The sequence below is a fragment of the Elephantulus edwardii genome, unplaced genomic scaffold, assembly GCF_000299155.1.
Source record: "Elephantulus edwardii isolate Elephantulus edwardi_28Jun2011 unplaced genomic scaffold, EleEdw1.0 scaffold00082, whole genome shotgun sequence".
NCBI lineage: Eukaryota > Metazoa > Chordata > Mammalia > Macroscelidea > Macroscelididae > Elephantulus > Elephantulus edwardii.
In genome coordinates, this window is record NW_006399832.1 from 4,200,326 (window position 1) to 4,222,497 (window position 22,172).

The 22,172-nt window shown below is 38.3% G+C and overlaps 1 protein-coding gene across 1 annotated transcript in view; it reads right to left on the bottom strand.

Annotated features, from left to right (window-relative positions):
- Positions 1-22,172, bottom strand: part of DMGDH (dimethylglycine dehydrogenase) — a 124,142-nt gene that overhangs the window by 7,835 nt on the left and 94,135 nt on the right. Inside the window, exon 15 of the mRNA XM_006889844.1 lies at positions 6,805-6,939. Coding sequence (XP_006889906.1) covers positions 6,805-6,939 — 135 coding nt within the window. The remainder of the gene's footprint in view (positions 1-6,804; positions 6,940-22,172) is intronic.

A 22,172-nucleotide genomic window follows, 5' to 3' on the forward strand; every position in this document is an offset into this window, starting at 1 on the left:
ATCGTGGCATGGAGGAGGAATAGTGGAAATGTACGCACATTTACAACATTCCTCTTACCAAAACCATTTATGGAAAATAGGAACTCTATTGGAACATGTATCTCTGGATTGGAAATGATCATATTGTTAATATTTCTAGCCTTAAGCTTAAAAGATTATAATGTTCAAAATTATTTGTTATATATTTGTTTAAATTTTTCCCTCTTTTAACTACTGGGATCTAGAGGGAAGAGAAAACACCAGAGAATGGCCAAAATTATCGGGGCAGCTATTGCTGCCAGGTTAGGGCCTGTGTCAGGAAAAGGAAGTCTTACTCATAAACAGTGCCACCCAAAGGTAATAAAGGAGGTCAGAATTGCTTCCACTGCAGAAAGCTGGGCCACTCCAGTAGACAGTGTCACAGACGAGAGCCACAGATAGGCAAGGGAGTAGAGAGGAAGCTCCCACTCACTTGCTTTAAATGGGGATCTGAAGGACACTTGGCCAAGGGTGGCCCACCTCAGGTCCTCATGGCTCAGAGGACTGACAGACCCCAGCTCCCAGCTGGAAACAAAGGAGGACGCTTCGATGATTTAGATCCTCCCAGAAAAGCTGTGGGTGAGCATTAACATTACTGGTAAGTATATTCGTTTTCTCCTGGACACAAGAGCCTACTATTTGGTCCTAAAAGCCTTCTGAGGTCCCAACTCTTCTCACTATTTCTTAGTTGTTGGAATTGACGGAAAACCTCATAAGCAGTTCCTTACTTCACCTCTGCCTTGCATGCAGACTTCTGAGCTGTAAAACAACTCAGTGGTAGATGGAATTTGCTCCAGGACTTAAGAACAATAAATGACATAGTTGAGCCTCTACATCTTGTGGTTCCTAACCTTTATACTATATTAGACAAAGTGCTAGTCAATAGGCCTTTTATTTTGATATGTGCCATTATAAGAACCTCTGCTTGGAATATTATTGCTTTTTAATTTTTTACTCATGTACTTTTAACTTGTTAGTTAGATTTGTGTCTTCTAGGCTGCAACAGTTCCATGATGCATCTTCAAGGATATGAACATGTATGGCTAACCACAATTGATAACAGTGCATCTAAATTCCAAAATCAATCTCCACAATAGTCTGTGTTTCCTATTGCCAAAGGGGCCCTTTAGAGTAGTGAGAGAAGATCTTCACCCTGAAACCTACCGCATCCCTTTTCAGCAGGAAGTAGCTAAGAGAATAGGCGGTCCCCTTTTCCTTATGAATCAGGGTGAAGTGTCTCTCAGGGAGGAGTGATAGGGAATGGCAAAGGACACACTGACAAAGGAGATTAATCAGAACTGGCTTTGAAAAATACTGTGGCAATGGGACAATTAAAGCAGACTTTCAAGGGGGGCAGGGAAAGAGGAACGAACTCGGGGGGAGGGTAGAGAAAATAGTGCAACAATGAATGAATGGAAACCCAAAATCTCTGTAAAGGTTCATTAAAATTAATAAAATTTGATAAAAAAAGTTTCCAACTTGACAGAATATAGCAATCACAAACAAGGAAGAACCATTCTTAAAACCCATGTCCTAATTTCAACTTTCCACTCCAAACATATGAGTGAAAAAAATACATTATTCTCTCTAAAGACACCTACTTGTGATACATAAGCAGCCCTAGCAAATGAAAATAAATGGTAACACATATGACATTAAATATAGGCTCCTATGTCTTTGACCCTAGTTTTTAATTACCTCTTTTCAATTAACCCTGAGTCAGAAGCTCTCAATATGATTTCTGAACTTATTATGGTAAAAAATTATTTTAAAAGAAGACTTGAACACATTCATTAGTGAGAACACCTCTCTCTAGAAGATTATTAACTGCCAAGGTACTGCTGGAATAGTACACATGCTTTATAATGGCTTTTCTCCTTTAGATCACAGTTAAATGCTAGAAAGCAGAATCTGGGTCAGGCAGGTTGGCATTTTAATCAATGGTTTTTCAAAGACTTTCTTAGTAACCTTGATTTCACTTCTGCATCTGTGAAGCGGAGACTTGTGCTTGGAGCCAGGAAAGAATGGACCTGATTTGCCTGGGCATCTGAAGAAAACAGGAAGAGGTTTCAGCACGTTTTGTGGTCGAATCCCCTGACTCACTAGGTCAAAAGCTTACAATTACTCTCCGGAGACCTTTTCTCTGCCCTTTTCATTCTCCTCAAGTCCTAGCAGTGATCCATCTTGCAGTCATTTCTGTCTTGCACGAAGTTAAGAACCTCGATGCAATGGATTGATTCAGTGACAGGGGTAATGGGGGTAGATGTGTCGGAGACAATAAGATCGGCACAGGATAGACCAGGGTTTGGGGCTGTTGTACATAGGGTCGCTATGAGTCACAGGTGACTCGAAGACACATAACAACACAACAGCAACAATGAAATAAGTATTTATTTTGTGAGTGGTGTTTGAAAAAATCCTTACTGAGTGCTTTCCTTTCGGTTGATAGAAATATCATTTCTCCTTTAACTTCCCCAGGGTATTTCAGAAGTCTGATTTTTTTCTTTTATCTTGCTACAAAAATTTCCTAGTGTAAAAGTTTAGTTGTTCTACCTTTGTTTTCTAGGTTCAATTAAATCTATCCCTTCTTTTTGTTTAGTGAATCCCAAGAACAACTTGCCTCCACCCTCTAACAGACTATCTATCATATTCTATGTTAAGTCAGATGGTGGCCTTCTTTTTATAGATGTAAATAGTGCTCATTCATTTTTAGCCTTTTCTTATTTTTCTCTTAAATCATGAGACTTACAAAGGTCTCTCACTGATTAAGAGAAGATAATATGGTAAACGGCCTTTGAAGGAGATAATAATTTCAGTTGAAAGATATATGATTATATTTTTTATGTATCTTTTTTGTGCTCTCATTCATAAATAATGAGAAGTAAAACCCCAAATCTCTAAACTTTTTTCTCCACAAGCCTTTTCTTTAAAACTTCCTTTTTGGTGAAGCTGCTTTTGTAACTGTGCCACCTAACACAGCACAACCCCTTGCCATGCCTACATTTATGCCATGGTTTTCAAAAACTAGAAACTCTTATTAAAACTAGAATCTCTTCCTCCTGTACTGCTCATTCCCTAGTTAGACTTTCTTTTTCTCCAGGAGCCTCATCACCATCTGACATCCCACATATTTGATTTCTTTTTGTTTATCATGCCTAGTAAACTCCATGAGGGCAGAGAGTCTGTCCTGTTTTATCTATAGCTACGTTCTCAGTTCCTGGAATATTACTGCACTACATTGAATTGTACATAGCTTTGGTGGCCTGGTGGCAAGAAGCTGCACTGCAATCCCAAAGGCATATGGTTAAGAAGTCATCAGCTGCTCTGCCAGAGAAGGATGGGCAATCTCCTCCCATGAGATAAACTGCCTCTGAAAACTCGCCAGAGGGTCAGCTATGGGTTGGTTCCAACTCGATGGTATACAACAGCAGCAGCAACAACACTGAGTTGTAATATTGGATATAGTTTTGGCAGATGCTTTAGTGTGTATGAAAAGAGATAGACAGAAGAGAGCTGACCCAGAGAAAATAAAGCAGAAAGAGGAAAAGGACAGTGAGAAAAGAGCACAAATAGTTCAAAAGAAGAACTATCTTAGCACAATGAACATTGAGGCATTTGAGAAGGAAGTGGATAATCAGCAGGAAATCATTATAGAAAGGAGTACACAGAGAGGTACAGAAGAATTCATTCAGATTAGATTTATAGAGAGGAAGTAGAAAAAATATGATTACCTTGTGGATTGTGTGTAATGTTATAAAGAAAAGTGTGTATGAATGCTGTTCAAATTATGAAGTGCTATAGAGTTGAGTATGACTCACAGCAACCCTTTGAACCATTAGTCTGAACCCTGTCCTATCCTGTGCCATGTTTATCACCTCCAATATACTTGATCCCATTGTTGTAGTCACTTGCAGTAATCTACGGGCTTCCTCTCTTTTGCTGATCCCCTGCTTTTCCAAGCAAGATGTCCTTGCTTCTCCTAAGAAATAGTTTATATTTATTTCTTTCTTCTAGTTATTTATTTCTCTGAAATAGCTTGCTTCCCGGAAACTCTATGAATGTGGAGAACCAATGAAAGTCATACAAGTGTTTCAGGTCTTTCGTTCATAGGGTCGCTATGAGTCATCTACAACTCTATGACACTTAAGAACAACAGATAACATTTGATTGTATGGATCATAACAAACAGCAAACATTGAGAAGAATGGGAATTCCAGGACACTTAGTTCTGTTCATGCGAAACCTACACCTAGACCAAGAAGCTGTTGTGTGAACAGAGTAATGGATCACTTGCTGTTGTTGTTATGTATTGTTGAGTCACCTGTGACTCTTAGATACCCTATGTACATTAGTTCTGAACCCTATCCTACCCTGTGCCAATCTCACTGTCTCCAACAGTCCTAATCCTATTTCTCCAGTCACCAAGTCAATCCATCTCATCCTAAGCCTTCCTCTCCTGCGCTGTCCTTCCACCCTTCCAAGCATGATGTCCCTCTCCAAAGATGATGTCCCTCTCCAAAGACTGGTCCCTCCTGGCCAAATGCCAAAAATGTCAGTTGGAACTTCACAATCCTTCTTCCATGGAGCTGCTTGGTTTCACCCTCTCTCAGACAGATCTGTTTGCTCTCCTGGAAGTCCATGATACGGTCAACATTCTTCTTCAGTACCACAACTCAAAGGCATCGATCCTTCTTCTACCATCCTTAGCTATCATCCACCTTTCTGATGCGTAGCAAGTAATTGTGAAGACCAGGAAAGTGTGTGTAAGTGTTGTATTCTTTCTCTATATATAGTCAATCTATGCTGAGCAAATTATTTGAGAAGTTAGACCAATGTCTTTGCAATCACTTGCTATGCATCAGAGAGTTGGACAATGACTAGGGAGGATAGAGGGAGAATTGATATCTTTGAGCTGTGGTGCTGGAGAAGAGTATTGAATATACTATGGACTGCTAAGAAAACAGACAGGTTCATCCTGGAGAGGGTTAAACCAGGCTGCTCCTTGGAGGTAAAGATTCTGAAGCTTCATCTGAAATATTTTGGACATATTCCAAGGAGGTACCAGTCCTTGGAGAAGGATGTCATGCTTGGAGGGTGGAGGGACAACGCAAGAGAGAAAGACCCTTGATGAGATGGATTGATTCAGTGACTGGGGTAATGGGGGTATGTGTGTTGGAGACAGTGAGATTGGCACAGGATAGGGCAGGGTTTAGGGCTGTTGTACAAAGGGTTGCTATAATTTGCAGGTGACTCTACAGCACATAACAACAACAGACTTATGTAGAAGAATGTGGCATCAAGATTAGAAGAAGACTCATTGATAACCTTTGGTATGCAGATGACACAACCTTGCTTGCTGAAAGTGAAGAAGACTCGAAGCACTTGTTACAGAAGATCAAACAATGCAGTCTTTAACATAGATTGCATTTCAGTATCAACAATAAATGAATTTTTTAAAAAATGAACTGGGGGAGGGGAAAGAGAATGGGAGGAGGCAAAATGTGCAACAATGAATGAATGAAAATCTAACTTTTTTTTAAATGTTCATCAGAAATCACAATTAAAATATAATTTTGTCTAAAAAAGAGAATAAGATTTTGCCCATAGCATCTTTCAGTATTGCAACTCAAGTCTTGAGTTTTTAATTTCTTGAGAAATGCAGAGCAAGTTCTCTTATTTTCTAACTCCAACTTTGCACATTTCATTATAACGTGTTGCTTTGTCTTCTCAAGCTTCCCTCTGAAATCACTATCCTTTTAGTCATTGAAGAAATAAGAAAGATGGGAAAGGATAGAAGCATGTGATCAAGGGTGGTGAGGAAAGAAAAAAAAATTCAAGCTGTATTGAAGGCATTGGCAAAATAATAAGTCCCCAGGAATTGATGTGATACCAATTGAAGTGTTTCAACAAACAGAAGCAGCCCTGGATGTGCTCACCAGGAATCAATTAGGCTGTAGTACATTAAAAAAAAAAAAACCACAACAAAACAACAAAAAAAACCCCACAAAAACCCAACCTCTTTGAGCCTTGAGTATTAACTAAACTGACCCTGTTCACTATGGAGCATTTGCTTAGCTGAGTCTTGACAAAAAAATGTTTTCCTGGTTAGGCTCCCACTCTGACCTGTCTTATGCTCTGAAGTGTCCATATCTGCTGATAAAACTGACCAGAACACATAAAAAAGTTAAAGCAAACTGTAATTTACTAATAGTCACAAAAAGTGGAGAGACTGAAGTTCTTTTGCAAAGTAATCTAACCAACCTTTGTCTTAGTGAATGTAAATAAAGCATACAATTTCAAGACGAAAATAAGATAAGTTTACTCTTCCTGAAGAACTCAATGATCACCATGTTTCATTCGTTTGATTTTCCAAGTTTCTATTCTCTATGGCCAGTAAGGTTTTTTCCCCCCTGCTAATGCACTAAATTAGAAATGGTCTCCTACTGAAAGATCTTAGATAACCGAATTAGAATCCAAGTTCCTTATGAAAGCCATCACTTGCATTGAGCAAATAGCCTCAGATTTTTTAAACTACAACTCCCTCATTGTTTCATATATTTTACATTTCTGGGTTTGTTTATTTAATTAAAGCATGTACAAACCCCAAAATGAGCAATATTTAATTTTCCTTTGAGTTTATTGCTTTCTGTTTCTTGAATGTCAGCTCAGAAATCATATATAGTAAATAAATGTAATAAAATTTTAAGTATAAACAGACAGAAACAGGAGACGTTCTGTTGCATAAAAGATGCCATGGCCCCTAGCAGTGAGGTCCTCAGCTCTCACCTTGCCATTATACCAGATGCTTTCATTTCCCTCTGGATCAACATCATCCGTTGCCAAGGTGAGGCAGACTAGTCTCCGTTTCAGCCCCTCGGTTTTAATCCGTTTCAGTGCCTGCTTTCCTATGAAGTCGGCTGGCTGCAAGAATCAAAGATAATGATGATGAATGAATGTTCAGACACTGTGACAAGGTTAGAGATGCAAGCATTTAAATTTGTCTTTGCTATTTTCTCGCCAGTTACACATAAAATAAAAATACAGATTGGATCAAACGTCTAGACAAAGATTTCTTAGTCCTCAAATGACAGGACCAGTCACCTATTCCTTCAGAATATGCCAGATTTAAGAGTAATAATTTGTGATGACAATTTTATCAGAACTGCCCAAGCAAAAATGGGTCTGGGAAGTATGAGGGGTTATTTTACAACAGTGAATTATGAAAGTGACCCCCAAACGTAATGGTACTGGACAGTGGTACCGGCTGTCAGTGAGCAGCATGTAACTAAATTTTACATACAGTCAGTTTTTTGTAAAATGGTCACTTTTTATAATTCTGTACTACCATCCCTCACCCTACTTTCTTCAGAATAATGGTCCCTGGAATATATTAACATATTATGCCATGTTTGTTAGTTCACTTAAGAAACATTTACTGAGTCTTTATTATGAGACAGGAGTTGTGGTGGTATAGTGTGTTGCATGTTGCATTGCTAACAGAAAGATCTGTGGTTCAAATCTACCAGCTGTTTCTTCAGAGACACATAGACAGCCTCTTCCTGTAATGATTTATAGGGTCAGGAGATTGTCCATCATTCTCCCGCAGAGTAGCTGGTGAATTTGAACCGAATGCCACTGAGTTAGTGGTACAACTCCTTACCACCAACCCACCAGAGCTCAATCTTTCTCAATCTCTTAATTTCTCTCTCTCGCTCTCCCTCCTTCCCTCCCTCTCCCTTAAAAAAAATACACACACACACACACACACCCATATACTGGTGGTGTAGTGGCAAGAAACTGTGCTTCAATCCTGAAGGAACACAGTTCAAATTCACCAGCTACTCTGGGGGAGAATGATGGACAATTTTCCGTGCAATTAACTGCCTCTGAAAATTTACTGGAGGGTCAGTTATTGGTCGATTCCGACTCAATGGTACACAACAACATATTACACACACACACACACACACACATTCAAGACCTTGATGAAGTTCATTAGTAACATGTCTTTTAACTAACTAGTCATGAAGTTCTTGAGTTGAAACACTTAGGTAATTTGCCCAGTATGACAGAACAATGAGAAACAAAGAGCAATTGACACAAGAGGAAAGGTTGATGTCCCCAACAGATGTTAGGATAAGCCTCCTAAAAAAATGAGGCAATTTGCTCCCATTCAGACATACAGCCTTGGAAATCCTAGGGCCAGTTCTGCTCTGACTTACAGGGTCACAATGAGTTGGAATCAACTTCCTGGTAGTGTTTTTTGGGATTGTTTAACCAATGTGTCTTATTTTGTAGTCGGAGAGGAAAAAGGGCTTAATATACAAATCTTTGTATATGCCATTTAATGGCATTTAATCACTGATTGTTTTTATGTTCCATTGAGTTATTTCAACTCACAGCAACCTTCTGTTACAAATCTTTCCAGGAGGGGACTGGCAAGCCTTTGTCTCAGGGAGTTGCTGGGGAATTTTAGCCACCCACATGTGGGTTGGCGCCAAGCACTTTACTGTTACACTACTGGGGCTCCTTAATTAGAGATTACAAAGCAAAAACCAAATACTTGAAACACTTCCCATTTTCAGAATACTCTTTGAAAGAAAAGAAACAACCACATACTCTCATTTATTTCTTAAGAAAAAAAGAAAAAAGTATGTCATGCCAGAGATGTCCACCATTACCAACATTTGGTGTTTATCTCTTTTTGTTCACAAAACACTTAAGATTAAATGCACTAAATCCTTCCCACCCCTTAAAACTCCAGTGAAACCATAGGGAGGGGTTATTACATGGTCTTTTTTCTGGAACCTCCATCAACTCCCTTCAGATTCAGAATTTCCAGAATGAACTTACATTTCAGGATTATTTCTATGGACATCACAACTCTGAATTGCTGACTGCACAGGAAACTGCAGAAACTACTAAAGTACGAAATGAAGGCTCAATTATTACCTCTCCCTCTGTTTGACCTAGACAGAGATAATCAAGTACCTCGCTTATAAAGCTTTATTATGATATCAAATAACAAAATCAGACTGACTCAAGTTACCATTTAAAAAGAGAAATAAAATCATCCCCCAGGAAGAGCCTGATTTGCTTTGAATTCTATGTATACAATAAATCTATAATGATGACAAGTTGTTGTTATTGTGGACGTCAAGTCGGAAATGACCCCGAACTGACCCTCCAGCAGGTTTTCAGAGGCAGTAGATCATCCATGATGACCAGAGTCATGAGAAATTAAAGTTTATTAGAATTAAAATATGTATATCTACCTAAACATAGAAAAACTGTGACAAAACTTTTTAGTTTTTGCTATGCTCTTTACAAGAAGGCCCTTACTCTGGATACTTTTTCCACTACAAGAGATGTTTAGAATAGCTACCTAAAAGTAAACAATCACATTTTTTTCTTTTTTTAAAAAAAGTTATATATTAGTGTGGGGAAAGGCACTCAGGAGTGCTGACCAACAATGAGCAGGTAAATCTCATGCAAGGAAATCTTTAGAGTGTCAGGAGGTCCTAAGGTATTTTGTCTTGAGGAGACAGAGACCATAGCATGCTGTGCTACTAATCAAAGGCCAAGGATCTACAGCAGTCTGAATCCACCAACAGCTTCCAGGAATAAAGAGAGGTGGTCTACTACCACAAAGAAGCCCAGTGGAGGTTTTTCTATTTGTTGGAGCCAACTTAAATAACAGTTGTGAACGGGTGGGCTATGGAATCTGAGACTTTAAAATTGATTTAGTCTTGAAGGTTTGAAGTCTTTCTGAATTTCCTATTAAAGGATTTACTTTGAATTATTTAGTCAACTGTTATTATCTGTTTGCTGGGTCTCGGATACTCTGTGTTAGGCACAAAAATACTCAGAAATAAAGGGGATATAGTCTTGTAACTTCAGAGAGATGAAACCCTATCCTGTCTTGTTACAAGACACCTAATTTTTAAATCATTCCATATCCTCAATGTTTCAATGTGTCAAAGGAAAATTTGAAGGTATTATAAGCACGATAGGCGATGTGACAGAAAATCAGCTACATGAATTTTTGAAAAGGAGTCATGGTGGCTTCTGTTTATGAAAACGTAGAAATCACAAATATTTTCTAAAACTTGAAACAAAAATCATCTAATGTATGGATACAGAAATGCAAAAACAGATGCTCTGGTAGCAATATTTACGACAGGGACTCAAGAGAGAGGGTGGTCAAGTCTACTACCTGCGGTGGGAGAGACAGCCTCCATCAGCAAGCATGTTTACAGGGAGCAGCTTGAGTTGAGTTTTGAAAGAAGAGTATGTGATTATGATTACTGTCTGCAGAGTTGTTTCTAGAAGTGCTTGTGCTTACATTAGAATTTGATCCTCACAACAAACCACAGATTGTGGGTTTGAGGATGAAAAGTATTTGCTTAGCTGGTTAAGAACCAAGATCTCAGCACTTCTAACCTCGTTGTTTTCCTCTCCTTTGAGGGCCTTGCCTGAGCCACTTAAGTCAGCATATGCTATGGATTGACACAGTAACTGGAGCAGTGGGAGTAGGTGTGCCAGAGTCAGTGAGACTGGCTCAGGACAGGGCAGGCTTCAAAGCTGTTGTACATTGGATCGTTAAGGGTCACAGGAGACTCAACGGCACATAACAACAACAACATTCTATGTAGGCGTCATGTGAAAGCTGATCATGGCCCAATTTCTCAGAAATGGGGTCTTTTTAGGATACTGAATGGGAGCCACAGGAGAGGATATTAGAAGGGGTATAAAGTATACCAAACATCAACCAAATTCACAACTTTACCAAGGGCTAAACAGAAACATACTGACCCTCCAATGTGTTTTCAGAGACTATAAAACCAAAGTAGAAACAAAGATGGGAAGGTTGAACCCACCAGCTGCTACATGGAAGAAATATGGGCAATCTCCTCCCATGAGATTTATAGCTTTCAAAAACCCCCTGGAAGGTCAGCTATGCTATGAGTTGATTCTGTTTTGACCACACTGAATTTTAGTGAGTGGAAACATGAGTTAACAGCTAATCATGAGAAAATCTGAAATAGTGAGGGGAGAACCTATAAAACCTTCTTTAGAAGGAAAACAGTTTAAATAAAGAAAATTGTGTGTTTACAAGGGAACTCTGGTGGCCTAGGGGTTAAGGAGCTGTGTTGCCAATGCAAAGGCACACAGTTCAAATCCACCAGCTGTCCTGGAGAAGAAAGATGGGCAATCTCCTCTTGTGCAATTTACTACTTCTTTTTTAAAATTTATTTATTATTCATTTTAATGAAAGTTTACAGAGACTTTGGCTTTCCATTCATTCATTGTTGCACTTTTCTCCCTGCCCACTCCTCCCCTCTAGTTTGCTCTTCTCTTTGAAAAGTAAAAGAAAAATTCTTTCATTGTTATACAATCCCCCCCCCAAGTTCACACCACTATGCAGCCTTCATTCTGGACTCCTGTCATAACAATAATACCTAATCATATATTCCTTTTAAACAATTATTTCCCTCATCTGTTTCAGTGCAGAATACATAACTTATCCCATCTTTCTCAGTCTCACCCCAACCCCGATGTCAGTCTCATTTTACATCAGTGGCACTATGCAATATTTGTCCTTTTGTGACTGAGATATTTCACTCAGCCTAATGTCCTCCAGGGTCACCCATTTTGAATAATATTGCATGAGTTCCTTGTTTTTCAACGTAGCAGAGCATTCCATTGCGTAAATATACCGCAGCTTCTCTAGCCATTCATTTGTTGATGAGCACTCAAGTTGTTTCCAGCTCTTTGCTATTGTGAACAAAGCCGTGATAAACATGGATGTGCATGCAATTTACTACTTCTTAACATCCATTGTTAGGTCACCTATGTGTCAGTTCTGACTTGAAAGCAGGCAGCAACCTTTCCATAAAACAAAAATAATAAGGTGGCAATCAACAACAACAACATGTAATATTCGTAAATAACATTTACAATTTATTAAGCTCTTGCTCTGTGGCAGGTATAGGAGCCTAGGGGCACAGTAGGATATGTGTGAGGTTGCTAGGCTAAAGGCTACCGTTTGAAGCGGCCTTTGAAACTTAATAGAGGTCAGCATGAGTGTGGATCAACTCAACAGCAGTGGGCTTGTTTTCTTTTCTTTGGTTTTATGTGCCACACACTATGTTGAGGGCTTTCTATTCATGAACTCATTTAATCTCATGACAAGCCTATGTAATTTATACTTTTATCACCACCTCATAAAGAGAAAACTATAACTGAGGCTCAGTTTTATGGCAGTATCTATCAGCATCTTTTGATTTAACCATGTTTTCTAAAAAGACAGCCTGGAGTCTATCATTGGAAGGCATGGCTGATGTAAATATCCTGAATAAAGGATGTTTCTTTTAAATTACTTCTTGGTGGCTTCTGTCTGCTGTGAATGACATTCATTATATAGAAAATATATTTATATTACGTGAAAAAATTTGAAAACACCCTGGAGGTTAATAGTAATGAAATTTGACATCTGATTCCATAAACTCCTGAGTTAGCAAGTGCTTTTGTTAGCAAATGATTCATAGATATGAATGAAAACAGTAACAAAGATAGCAACAAGAAATGTCTAACTGAAAGTAAAGGACACACACATAAAACACAAATAGTAAATAACAACCTTAAGATAATTCTTTTCATAATAACTATGTGCCTGACTTAGGAAAAATTAAAATAGGCAATGGTTTTCCATTCTTGTTTAATTTGGCTTTCTCCAAAGATTATAGATTTCACTCCACTATGTTGTTGTCATGTGATGTCAAGTTGGAACTGACTCATAGCTGACCCTCAGCAGGTTTTTAGAGGATATACATTGTATTGGAGGAGACTGCCCATTTGTCTTCTGTCTAGCAGCTGATAGATTTGAACTGAGTGCCTTCAACTTGATAGTGCAACTCCTTACCTCTAGGCTACCAGAGTCCTTTCTTACTCTACCATGACATTATTAATAGTAAACGTATGCCTGAAGGTCAATGATGTAATTAAAATGGGTACTTTCTTTTGTTTTTTCTGTGTGTGGCATCCAGTCAGAACAAAGTCATAGCTGACTCTCCAGAGGGTTTTCAGAGGCTGTAAAATCAACAGTAGATTATCTTCTTCTGAGGAGCAACTGGTGGATTCAAATCACGTGGCTTTGGGTTGGTAGTGCTACTCTTTACCCATTTGGCCACCAGACCACCATACTCTTTTAATGGGTTAATGCCAAATTAACTGTATAAGTTCTTGTTGACTACTTTGATAAACTTACAGATTTCTGAGGCATTGATATTTTAGTTTAAAATAGTCTTGGCCTCTAGTTCTTACTTTAAGTGTTTTTAAAGTAATAAAAACTATTAACACAGCTACAAGTAATATGTACTAACTATAATACCCATATAGGTGAAAACATTAAGCTAATTTTAAGTGGAATATAATTACTCATCTCTTAGTAGCTCTATTAACATCACACAGAGAACATACATAACATATAAATTATCTAATTTGCTTAACCAAATAAATAAAATAATAAAATTAAATTTTTAAAAATAAATTGTTTGATACAGAGCTCTGAACCAGTTTCAGCCAGTTTAGTCATGACTGAGGAAGGGAAACTGGAATGGACCAGAATATATAAAATGTGAGTTTCTGAAACAATAACCAGAATAGGAAAAATCACTGGTAGAAACTCTGGAATGGGAGTCAAGGAAGAAGTGTCGTGAGCCCTCCCAGGAGCTTGCAGTGGGATATTGGATCATTTCTAGGACTGGAGAGTAACACACATTCAAAGGGGCCACAGTTAGCTGCTGTCTTTGAGCAGGGCACTGATGTTCTTGCTTTGTCCTGCTAACGCCTCCTATAGAACCAGGTGTAACGCTGCTTATGGAATCACTTTTCCATGTTTTCCACAGAAGAAGAGAGTAGCAGAGGCTCACTGATCATTAGCTACTTTAAGTGGTAGAGTGGGGATGAAAACCCAGGTGACAGGCTTCTTTCCTTAATAATTCTTGACAAGTTTCTCACTTAAAATGGTCTCAGAGACTTTCATTTAAGAACCATTCTGTCAAGAATCCCTTTGTAAATGATGTGATCAGCTGTAATACATTCTGTATATTAACTAGTTTTCCTCAGTCAGTCACATGATACCTGGTTCATGGGTACTAGTCTCAGTCCAACTGATAAAACTATATAGTAGGTCTACTCATTTTAGGAAATGGATTGCCTGGCTTAAAGACAAATAATGCCACATGATGAATATTTTCTTATTTACATATTGAGAATCACAGTCTTCAAAGTGACATACAACACTGTGCCTCAGTAGTTTAGAGCAGTCCCTGAAAGCAGGCTTTCCTAGTGCAATATGTCTCCTGATCTCCTGATTGCTGTATCGAAGGTATTGATTTTGCTTGCAAGTAAGATTTACAATTTCAATCTTTTCTCCATCTATCATAATGTTTTTTATTGGTTCAGTGGTGAAGGTCTTGTTGTTGTTGATGTGAAATACATATTTAAGGCTGTAATGATCTCCATCTGTATTATTACTGGCTAGAAAATGAATACCTCCACATACACATAGTATTCATGCTTTGCCCACAGCAGTTTTAATGAGACATCCAGAATTTCCCTAAACAAAACTACCAGCCAATTAAAGGTTCCTTCTCAAAAATGTCTGTAATGTATTTACAAAATGTGTCCTAATGATTCAAAGCAAGATGAACAGAAACCTGTGGAAACATTTAAAACACTTCTAAGCCAGGCTCATAATTATGCTAATTAGTCTTTGAACCAAAGCATATTTCTATAAACGGAAACTAGCCCCCAATATATGAGTTTTATAACTTGGAAAAATATTTAATAATAAAGAGAATATGTACTTTTTCATTTTTTAATCTAATGATTAAAAAAAAAAGCATGGAATGAATGAACTTGTGACTTTGTCAGTAGATTTTATGTTTAACTGCTTTATCAACAAGTTTTCATTTCCTTGGAATGAAGAACAGTTACTCATTCGGTGCTTTCATATGGCACTTTAAAAGATGAGAAGTTCCAAGTCCTCATTTAAAAGAATATTTTCTTATCACATAATCCTAAAAAGAACTGTGTAACACAGACACAGATCTTTTTTTGCTGAGCCATTACAAAAGCAGAAAGATCTTAGTTATAGCTGCTTTGCTCTTAACGACTGATTTAGAGTCAATACCAAAAAAAAAGAAGAATTAATATTTAGTAATGTAACTAATGTTATTTTTATCTCATTTAGACAATCTAATAATTAGAGCAAACTCATTAAGTGATTATTTTTTCTATTTTATGGAAGAGAAAGCAAGAAAAATTACAGAACTAGTTTTATTCTATACTTGCAGCAAAGAGTTAAATGAAAGAAAAACATTATTTAGAGTTCCAGCACAGCCTAGCCAGCTCTGCAACTTTCACAAAAGGAGTAATTCTGGGACAGTGCAGTGTGAAGCTGGCTTCACCTTGGGCAAGAAAGAAAACTGAGGGCACTTGTTTTAGAGAATTATTCAGACAAACTTTTGGAGAATCTTCACCAAATCTAATGCTTAAGGTTGAACAAGGCTAAGTGGCTGCATTCTCAGATCTTGCCCAGCACTCTAGTGACTATAATGGCATGTCAGACAATGACTGACAATTGCAAAGACTGAGAATTGCAAAAAAAAGAAAAAAGGTGGGAGGGGAACCAGAGAAGTATTTTGATGGTGAACAAAGAAGGAAGAGAAAGGAAGAAATGATAAGGAAGTGAAAAAAGTACATTGCTTCTCTGAGGAAGAGACTGATGACTTTGATTCTGGGAAGAAGGTAGAAGAAGGACATCCCCGACTCCCCAAAGAATGGAAGTTCAAAGGGTGCCAGGCTCAGGCAGTTGGAAATAAGATCACACCTCTTCAATAACTGTTAGGACATTTCCTTGGACAGCACCACAGAAAAGATCCTTGTGGATTTATTGCTTTTCTCACCATGGCTAAGATTGTTCCTAAATATAGAGTGATCATAATACATTTGATATGCATTGGTAAATAAATAGGAGGCATAAAAATGTAGCTCAAGAATATAATTCAGGTAGCTTCTCTGGGTTTTGTCTGGTCAGGTGGGAATAATTCCCTTCCAACCAGCCACAGGAGAGGAGACAGGTATGTAGATTGGCCATTTGCAACTACTGAAACTTGGAAGCTGCATTGCTGGGACCCTGCCACTTTCCTGGGCTTTTTCTCTGATCAAGTAATCCCAGGTAGTATTCCTGGACTTTACCTACTCCTGAGGGACCCATCCTCCTCTATCAAACTGTAGTACAGGACAGAGAAGCAGGCTGACCACAGCAAGGCAAAGCAGGGAAACCAAGCTCTCTGTCTCTCTAAGAACAACCAGAGGAGAAGTTTGCAACAGAAAACGGGAAACAGAGCCATCCATAGACAAACACTGGGGAGGAAAGACTGGCACTGGGAAACTGAAATTAGAGCGACACTTAAAGTCTGCAAATTATCAATAGCATCATAAAGATAAGGAACAACCAACAACCCACACAGACACAATGAAAACTGCCTCATTGGCCTAGTGGCAAGGAGCTGCAACTACAATCCCAGAGGCACACGGTTCGAATCCACCAGATGCTCTGCCGGGAAAAGGAGGAACAATCTCCTCCTGTACCAGTCAGATCTGATTTGACGGTACACTCACACAAAAATAAAAAAAAATAAAAAAATAATAAAAAAAGAAAACTGCCTCACACATACCAAGAAGAACTTTATATAATATCAAGGAAGCAGCAGGCAAGTTCACATTAGGGAAAAAACCAACAAACAAAAAAGCCTTCTAAAAAGGCAGACCAGAATGTAGACAAAATAATTGCTTCAGAGACAGGAAGGCAGAAGAAATATAGTGGCATGGAGTTACATAAACTGCTACTGAACTGCTACCAATGATGGGAGAAAGAGTTGAAGCCATAAATAAAGAGATACAGGAACTTAGAAAAAATCATCATCACAAAATAAGGTACAACCAATATAGTACTAGAAGCAAGAGAAATGGATGGAAATGCAATTCAGAATATCAAGCCCACAATGAGAGAGTAAGAATAGAATAGAATAGAGAGGAAGCTAGAAGACAATAACCTCATGAAGAAAACATGAGAATCATGTGGGATAGCATCAAATGGAACAACGTATGTGTGAACAAAATTCCAGAATGGGAGTAATAAGGGGGAAAGGGGAAGGAAGCATTGAAAAAATTGTGGAATAACAGAAGAAAACTTCTCAAGTGTCATGAAGAATGAGAAAATCCACTTTCGAGAAACTCAATGAACTCCAAGCAAACAAACCTCAAAAGAAAAACATCAAGACATATCATAGTCAAACTTTCCAAACCCAAAGATAAGATTAGAATACTAACAGCAAGGGGCAGAGGGGAACAAAATGTGCATGAATGAACATGCACATTTATTTTACTTTTCTGTAAAGTTTTGTTAAAATCACAAATAAAAAAAGATAAGAAAGGGCAATGTACATTGATTAAAGGCACAATAGACCAAGATGCCATAACTTTGTTTAACATCTATATACCAAACAATAGACTTAAGCATAAATAGGTTATAAAGGGAATAAAAAGGAAAATAACAGATTTCTCAATATGAATGAAAATTAAAATACCACATATCAAAACTTCTTGGATAAAATTAAGGCAGTCCTCAGTGGGAAGTTCACAGCAATAAGTAAGCACATATGAAAAGAAGAAAGGAGCAAAATAAACTACTTAACACCTCTAGCAAATACAGAGAATAAAAAGCTAACTCCAGCCATGGGAGCCACGTAGAAAAAAGGAAATTATAAAGGAAAGGGCTGAAATCAATGGTAGAGAAAACAGAAAAACAATTGAAACAATCAAGAAGAGTAGGATCTGATTCTTCCAAAGGGTCAATAAAACAAACAAACCACTGGCAGGCTTATCAAAAGAAAATAAAAAGAAGACACAACTAGAAAAAGAAATGAAAGAGGTGATAATACAACAGAACCAGATACATTTATAATAATGGAATATTATAAAAAGCACACCTAACAACAACAATAACAATAAATCTGAAAACCTAGAGGAAAAAAACTTAGGGAAAATGGACAAATTCACAGAAACTCACACCCTACTTACGTTGAAATAGACATACGTAGAACACTTGAACAGACCACTACTAAAAGAAGAAATTGAGAACATCATAAAAAGACTTTTCCCTCCCAAAAAAAGTCTTGACCCAGATAGCCTCATGGGTGAATTATACCAAACATTCAGAGAAGATCTATCACTGATTCTACTTAAATTATTTCAAAAAATAATAATTAAAAGAAACACTTCTAGAGTTGTTCTATGAAATAAGCATAACCCTAATACCCAAACCAGGCCAAGACATTAAAAAAAAAACAACCAAACACCCAAACAAAAATAAGGAACTATTGTTGTTATCCGCCATTGAGTTATCTATGACTGACTCATCGCAACCCTTTGTACAACAGCTCTGAAGACTGCCCTGTCCTGAGCCAGTCTCACTGACTCAAACGCACCTACTGCCATTGCCTCAGACACTGTATCAACCGTCTCATTTGGGGTCTTCCTCTCCTGCACTGTCCCTCCACCATTCTGAGCATGAGGTTTGTCTCCATTGATCTGTCCCTCCTGGCCACATGCCCAAAGTATTTAAGACAGAGCTTCAAAATCCTAGCCTCCAAGGAGAAAGTTGGTTTCATCCTCTCCAAGGTACACATGTTTTCTTGGTGGTTCATGGTATATTCAAGACTCTTCTCCCACACTCAACTCAAAGGTATTGATTCTTGTTCTGTCATCCTTAGTCATTGTCCAGTTCTCTGATCCATAGCAAGTAATTGCTAAGACCATGGCCTGGATCTGGAGCACCTTAGTCTCTAGACTGACACTATTGCTTCTCACTGCTCTGGAAAGGTCCCTCACAGCAAATTTATATATTTCAATTTGTCTTTTGATTTTCTGACTGCTGGTGATTAGAGTGTTGATTGTGGAGCCTACCAAGCTATAATTGTTAACAAACTCAATCTCTTCTCCATCCATCATGGTGCTGCCAATTGGCCCAGTGGTGAGAGTCTTTGTCTTGATATTGAGCTTCAATCCATATTGAAGACTACAGTCCTTGGCCTTCTGCAACAAGTGCTTCAGGTATGCCTCAGTTTCAGCAAGCAAGGTTGTGTCCTCTTCATGATATAGGTTGTTGATGAGTCTGCCTTTAATCCTGATGCCCGTTCCTCCTCATAAAGCCCAACCTCCTGAATGATTTTTTCTGCATATAAATTGAAAAGGTATGGAGACAGGATACATCCCTTTTAACTATGAAATATTTCCTGCTCTGTTCTGAGGACTGCTTCCCGATCCAAGTATAGGCTTCACATAAGCACAATCAAGTGTTCTGAGTTTCCCATTCTCCTCAAGGTTAATCAATATTTGTTGTGATCAATACATTCAAATGCCTTTGCATAGTCAATGAAACACAGATGAACATTCTTTTGGTACTCTTTGCTTATAACCAAGATCCGTCTGACACTGGCGATAATGTCTCTAGTGTCAGAACCTCTTCTGAATCCAGCTTGTATTTCTGGAGGTTCTCTGTCAATGTACTGTTCCAACCGTTTCTGGATAATCTTCAGCAGGATTTTGCTTGGAGTGTGATCTGAGTGATATTGTACGATAATTTCCACACTGTCAGATCACCTTTTTCAGACTATTCTATCTCATTAACATAGGCACAAAACTCCTTAACAAAATCCTGGTTAATGGAATCCAAAATTATACCAAAGGTGAAAAAAAATCATGACTAAATGGGATTAATAACAGGTATGCAAAGATGGTTCACAATGTATATAAGTCATTGTATGCAAATCAATAAAAATATTGACAAAAGAATAAATATTTCTGTTTCAGCTTTAAAAAATGCAGATCAGTCAAAAATTGCAAGGCAAATTTTGAACTGATGCATAATGATGCAATGAAATAGATACTGCACTACTACAAGTTCATTATCAAGTTCATGTATCATCCAAGATAATAAGAAAGACTGTTAAATCTGTATTACAGCACAGTTTCTTACTACTATGGCAATTTGTGGTTTATATTGCTGTTATCAGTTGCCCTCAAGTTGAGTGCAACTCATAGAGACCCTATGAACAACATATCTTAACCCTGCCCTATCTTGTTCCATCCTCATCATCTCTGGCACAATTGAACCCACTGTGCAGTCATTGTATCAATTCATTATGGAGGGTCTTCCATTCTTTCTCTGGTTCTCCACCTTTCCAAGCATGATATCATTTTCCAAGAAATATCATCTACCAGCAACATACCTAAGGTGTGAATCTTCACCATCCTTGCCTCCAAGAAGCATCTGGCATGCTTTTCCTAGGGTACATATCTTAGTTCTTTTGACAGTCCAAGGAATGTTCAGCACTCTTTTCCAACACCACAACTCAAACTCATCAATCCTTCTGTCATTTATTGTCCAGCCCTCAGCAGCATAGCAAGTAACTGTCAAGACTGTGACCCAAATCAGGTGCACCTCAGTCTTCGAGCTAGCATTATTGCTACTCCATGATTTGGAAGGATCCCTGATGGCAGATTTACCTAATACAATACACCTCCTTATCTTCTGATTACCAGTATTAAGGGTGGTTATTGTGGATCCAAGTAAGATGAAATATTGACAACTTCAACATTTTCTCCACTTATCATGTTGTTGCTTATCAGTCGAGTGGTAAGGAAATTTTATCTTCTTGATGTTGAGGTGCAATATTAAAAGCTGTAGTCTTTGATCTTCTGCAGCAAGCACTTCAAACTCTCCTCCTTTCAGCAAGCAAAGTTGTTTCATCTGCACAATGCAGGTTATTAATGAGTCTTCCTCTGATCCCAAAGCCACATTCTTCTTCTTAGAGTTCAACTTCTCAAATGATTCACTCAGCATACAGATTGGATGGGTGTAATGAAAAGATACAGCCCTGATGTACACCTTTATTGGTTTTAAAACATGAAGCATTTCCTTGCTTTGTTTATACAACAGCTTTTGGTCTAGATATAGGTTCCATATGAGCAAATTAAGCTTATGTATAATTAAGTAAGTAATTATGAATGTAATTAAGGGGTTGTTGTTGCTGCTGTTAAGTGCTGTCATGTTGAGCAGGACTCAGTGACCCTATGAACAAAAGATCTGAACCCTGTTCTATAACTATCATAGTTTCTCTAGTGTTCATAGAATTTCCAAAGGCATGTTATTGAGGAAGTAGGTGTCAATCCTGCTTCCAAACCTGTCTTAATCTGGGAGCGTCAACAAATACTGTCTGCCATAGGTAACCATTCTGGCATTTGACTCAACAGTGGCACAGTGTTCAGCATCACAGCAACCCCAAGTTACTTCAGTAACTGGTCCAATTACCTCAATAACTGGACCAGCATTGCACCACTTAGAAAAATGTTTGTACTAAACACAATTAACACCACCAAACAATTTACACACGACTTTAAACTAAAGCGAACCTACCCTCCAGAATCCAACTGCTTCACACGTGAGCCTCCAAATTGGAGACTTGGTCAGGGCCCAACAGATTTTTAAATATAAAGGCTCGCCCACCAGGTATCGATTTGTTTAAGGGGTTTATGTAGGATAAGGATTTTTCTCAACAGGCACATCTGTAGATGAATGTGTTCATGATGTTGTACCTGCACAAATAGAAACTGCTAAAAATATATTTTAAAGTCAAGTAAAGAAGTTCTTAGATGCATGGTTGAGGCCAGAAGGAAGTGCAGCATAATGACAAACAGCAGAACACATGCTCGCCCTGGAGAAGCATGCTGCCCCCCCACCCCAACTCAGGCTCAAGATAAGGTTATCCAAGTTCTTCAGGAAGCAAGATAGACTACTTCAAGAGAATTCAGATAGGAATCCCCTCTATAGTGGTCATTATGGTCGAGTCTAACACAAGAAAGGGACTAAGTGGATTTGAGTAAATTAACCTTCTTGTTGTTGTTATGTGCTGTTGAGTCCTTTTCGACTCATAGCAACCCTATGCACAACAGCCCTAAACCCTGCTCTATCCTGCGCCAACCGCACTGCCTCTGACACACCCATCCCGATTACCCCAGTC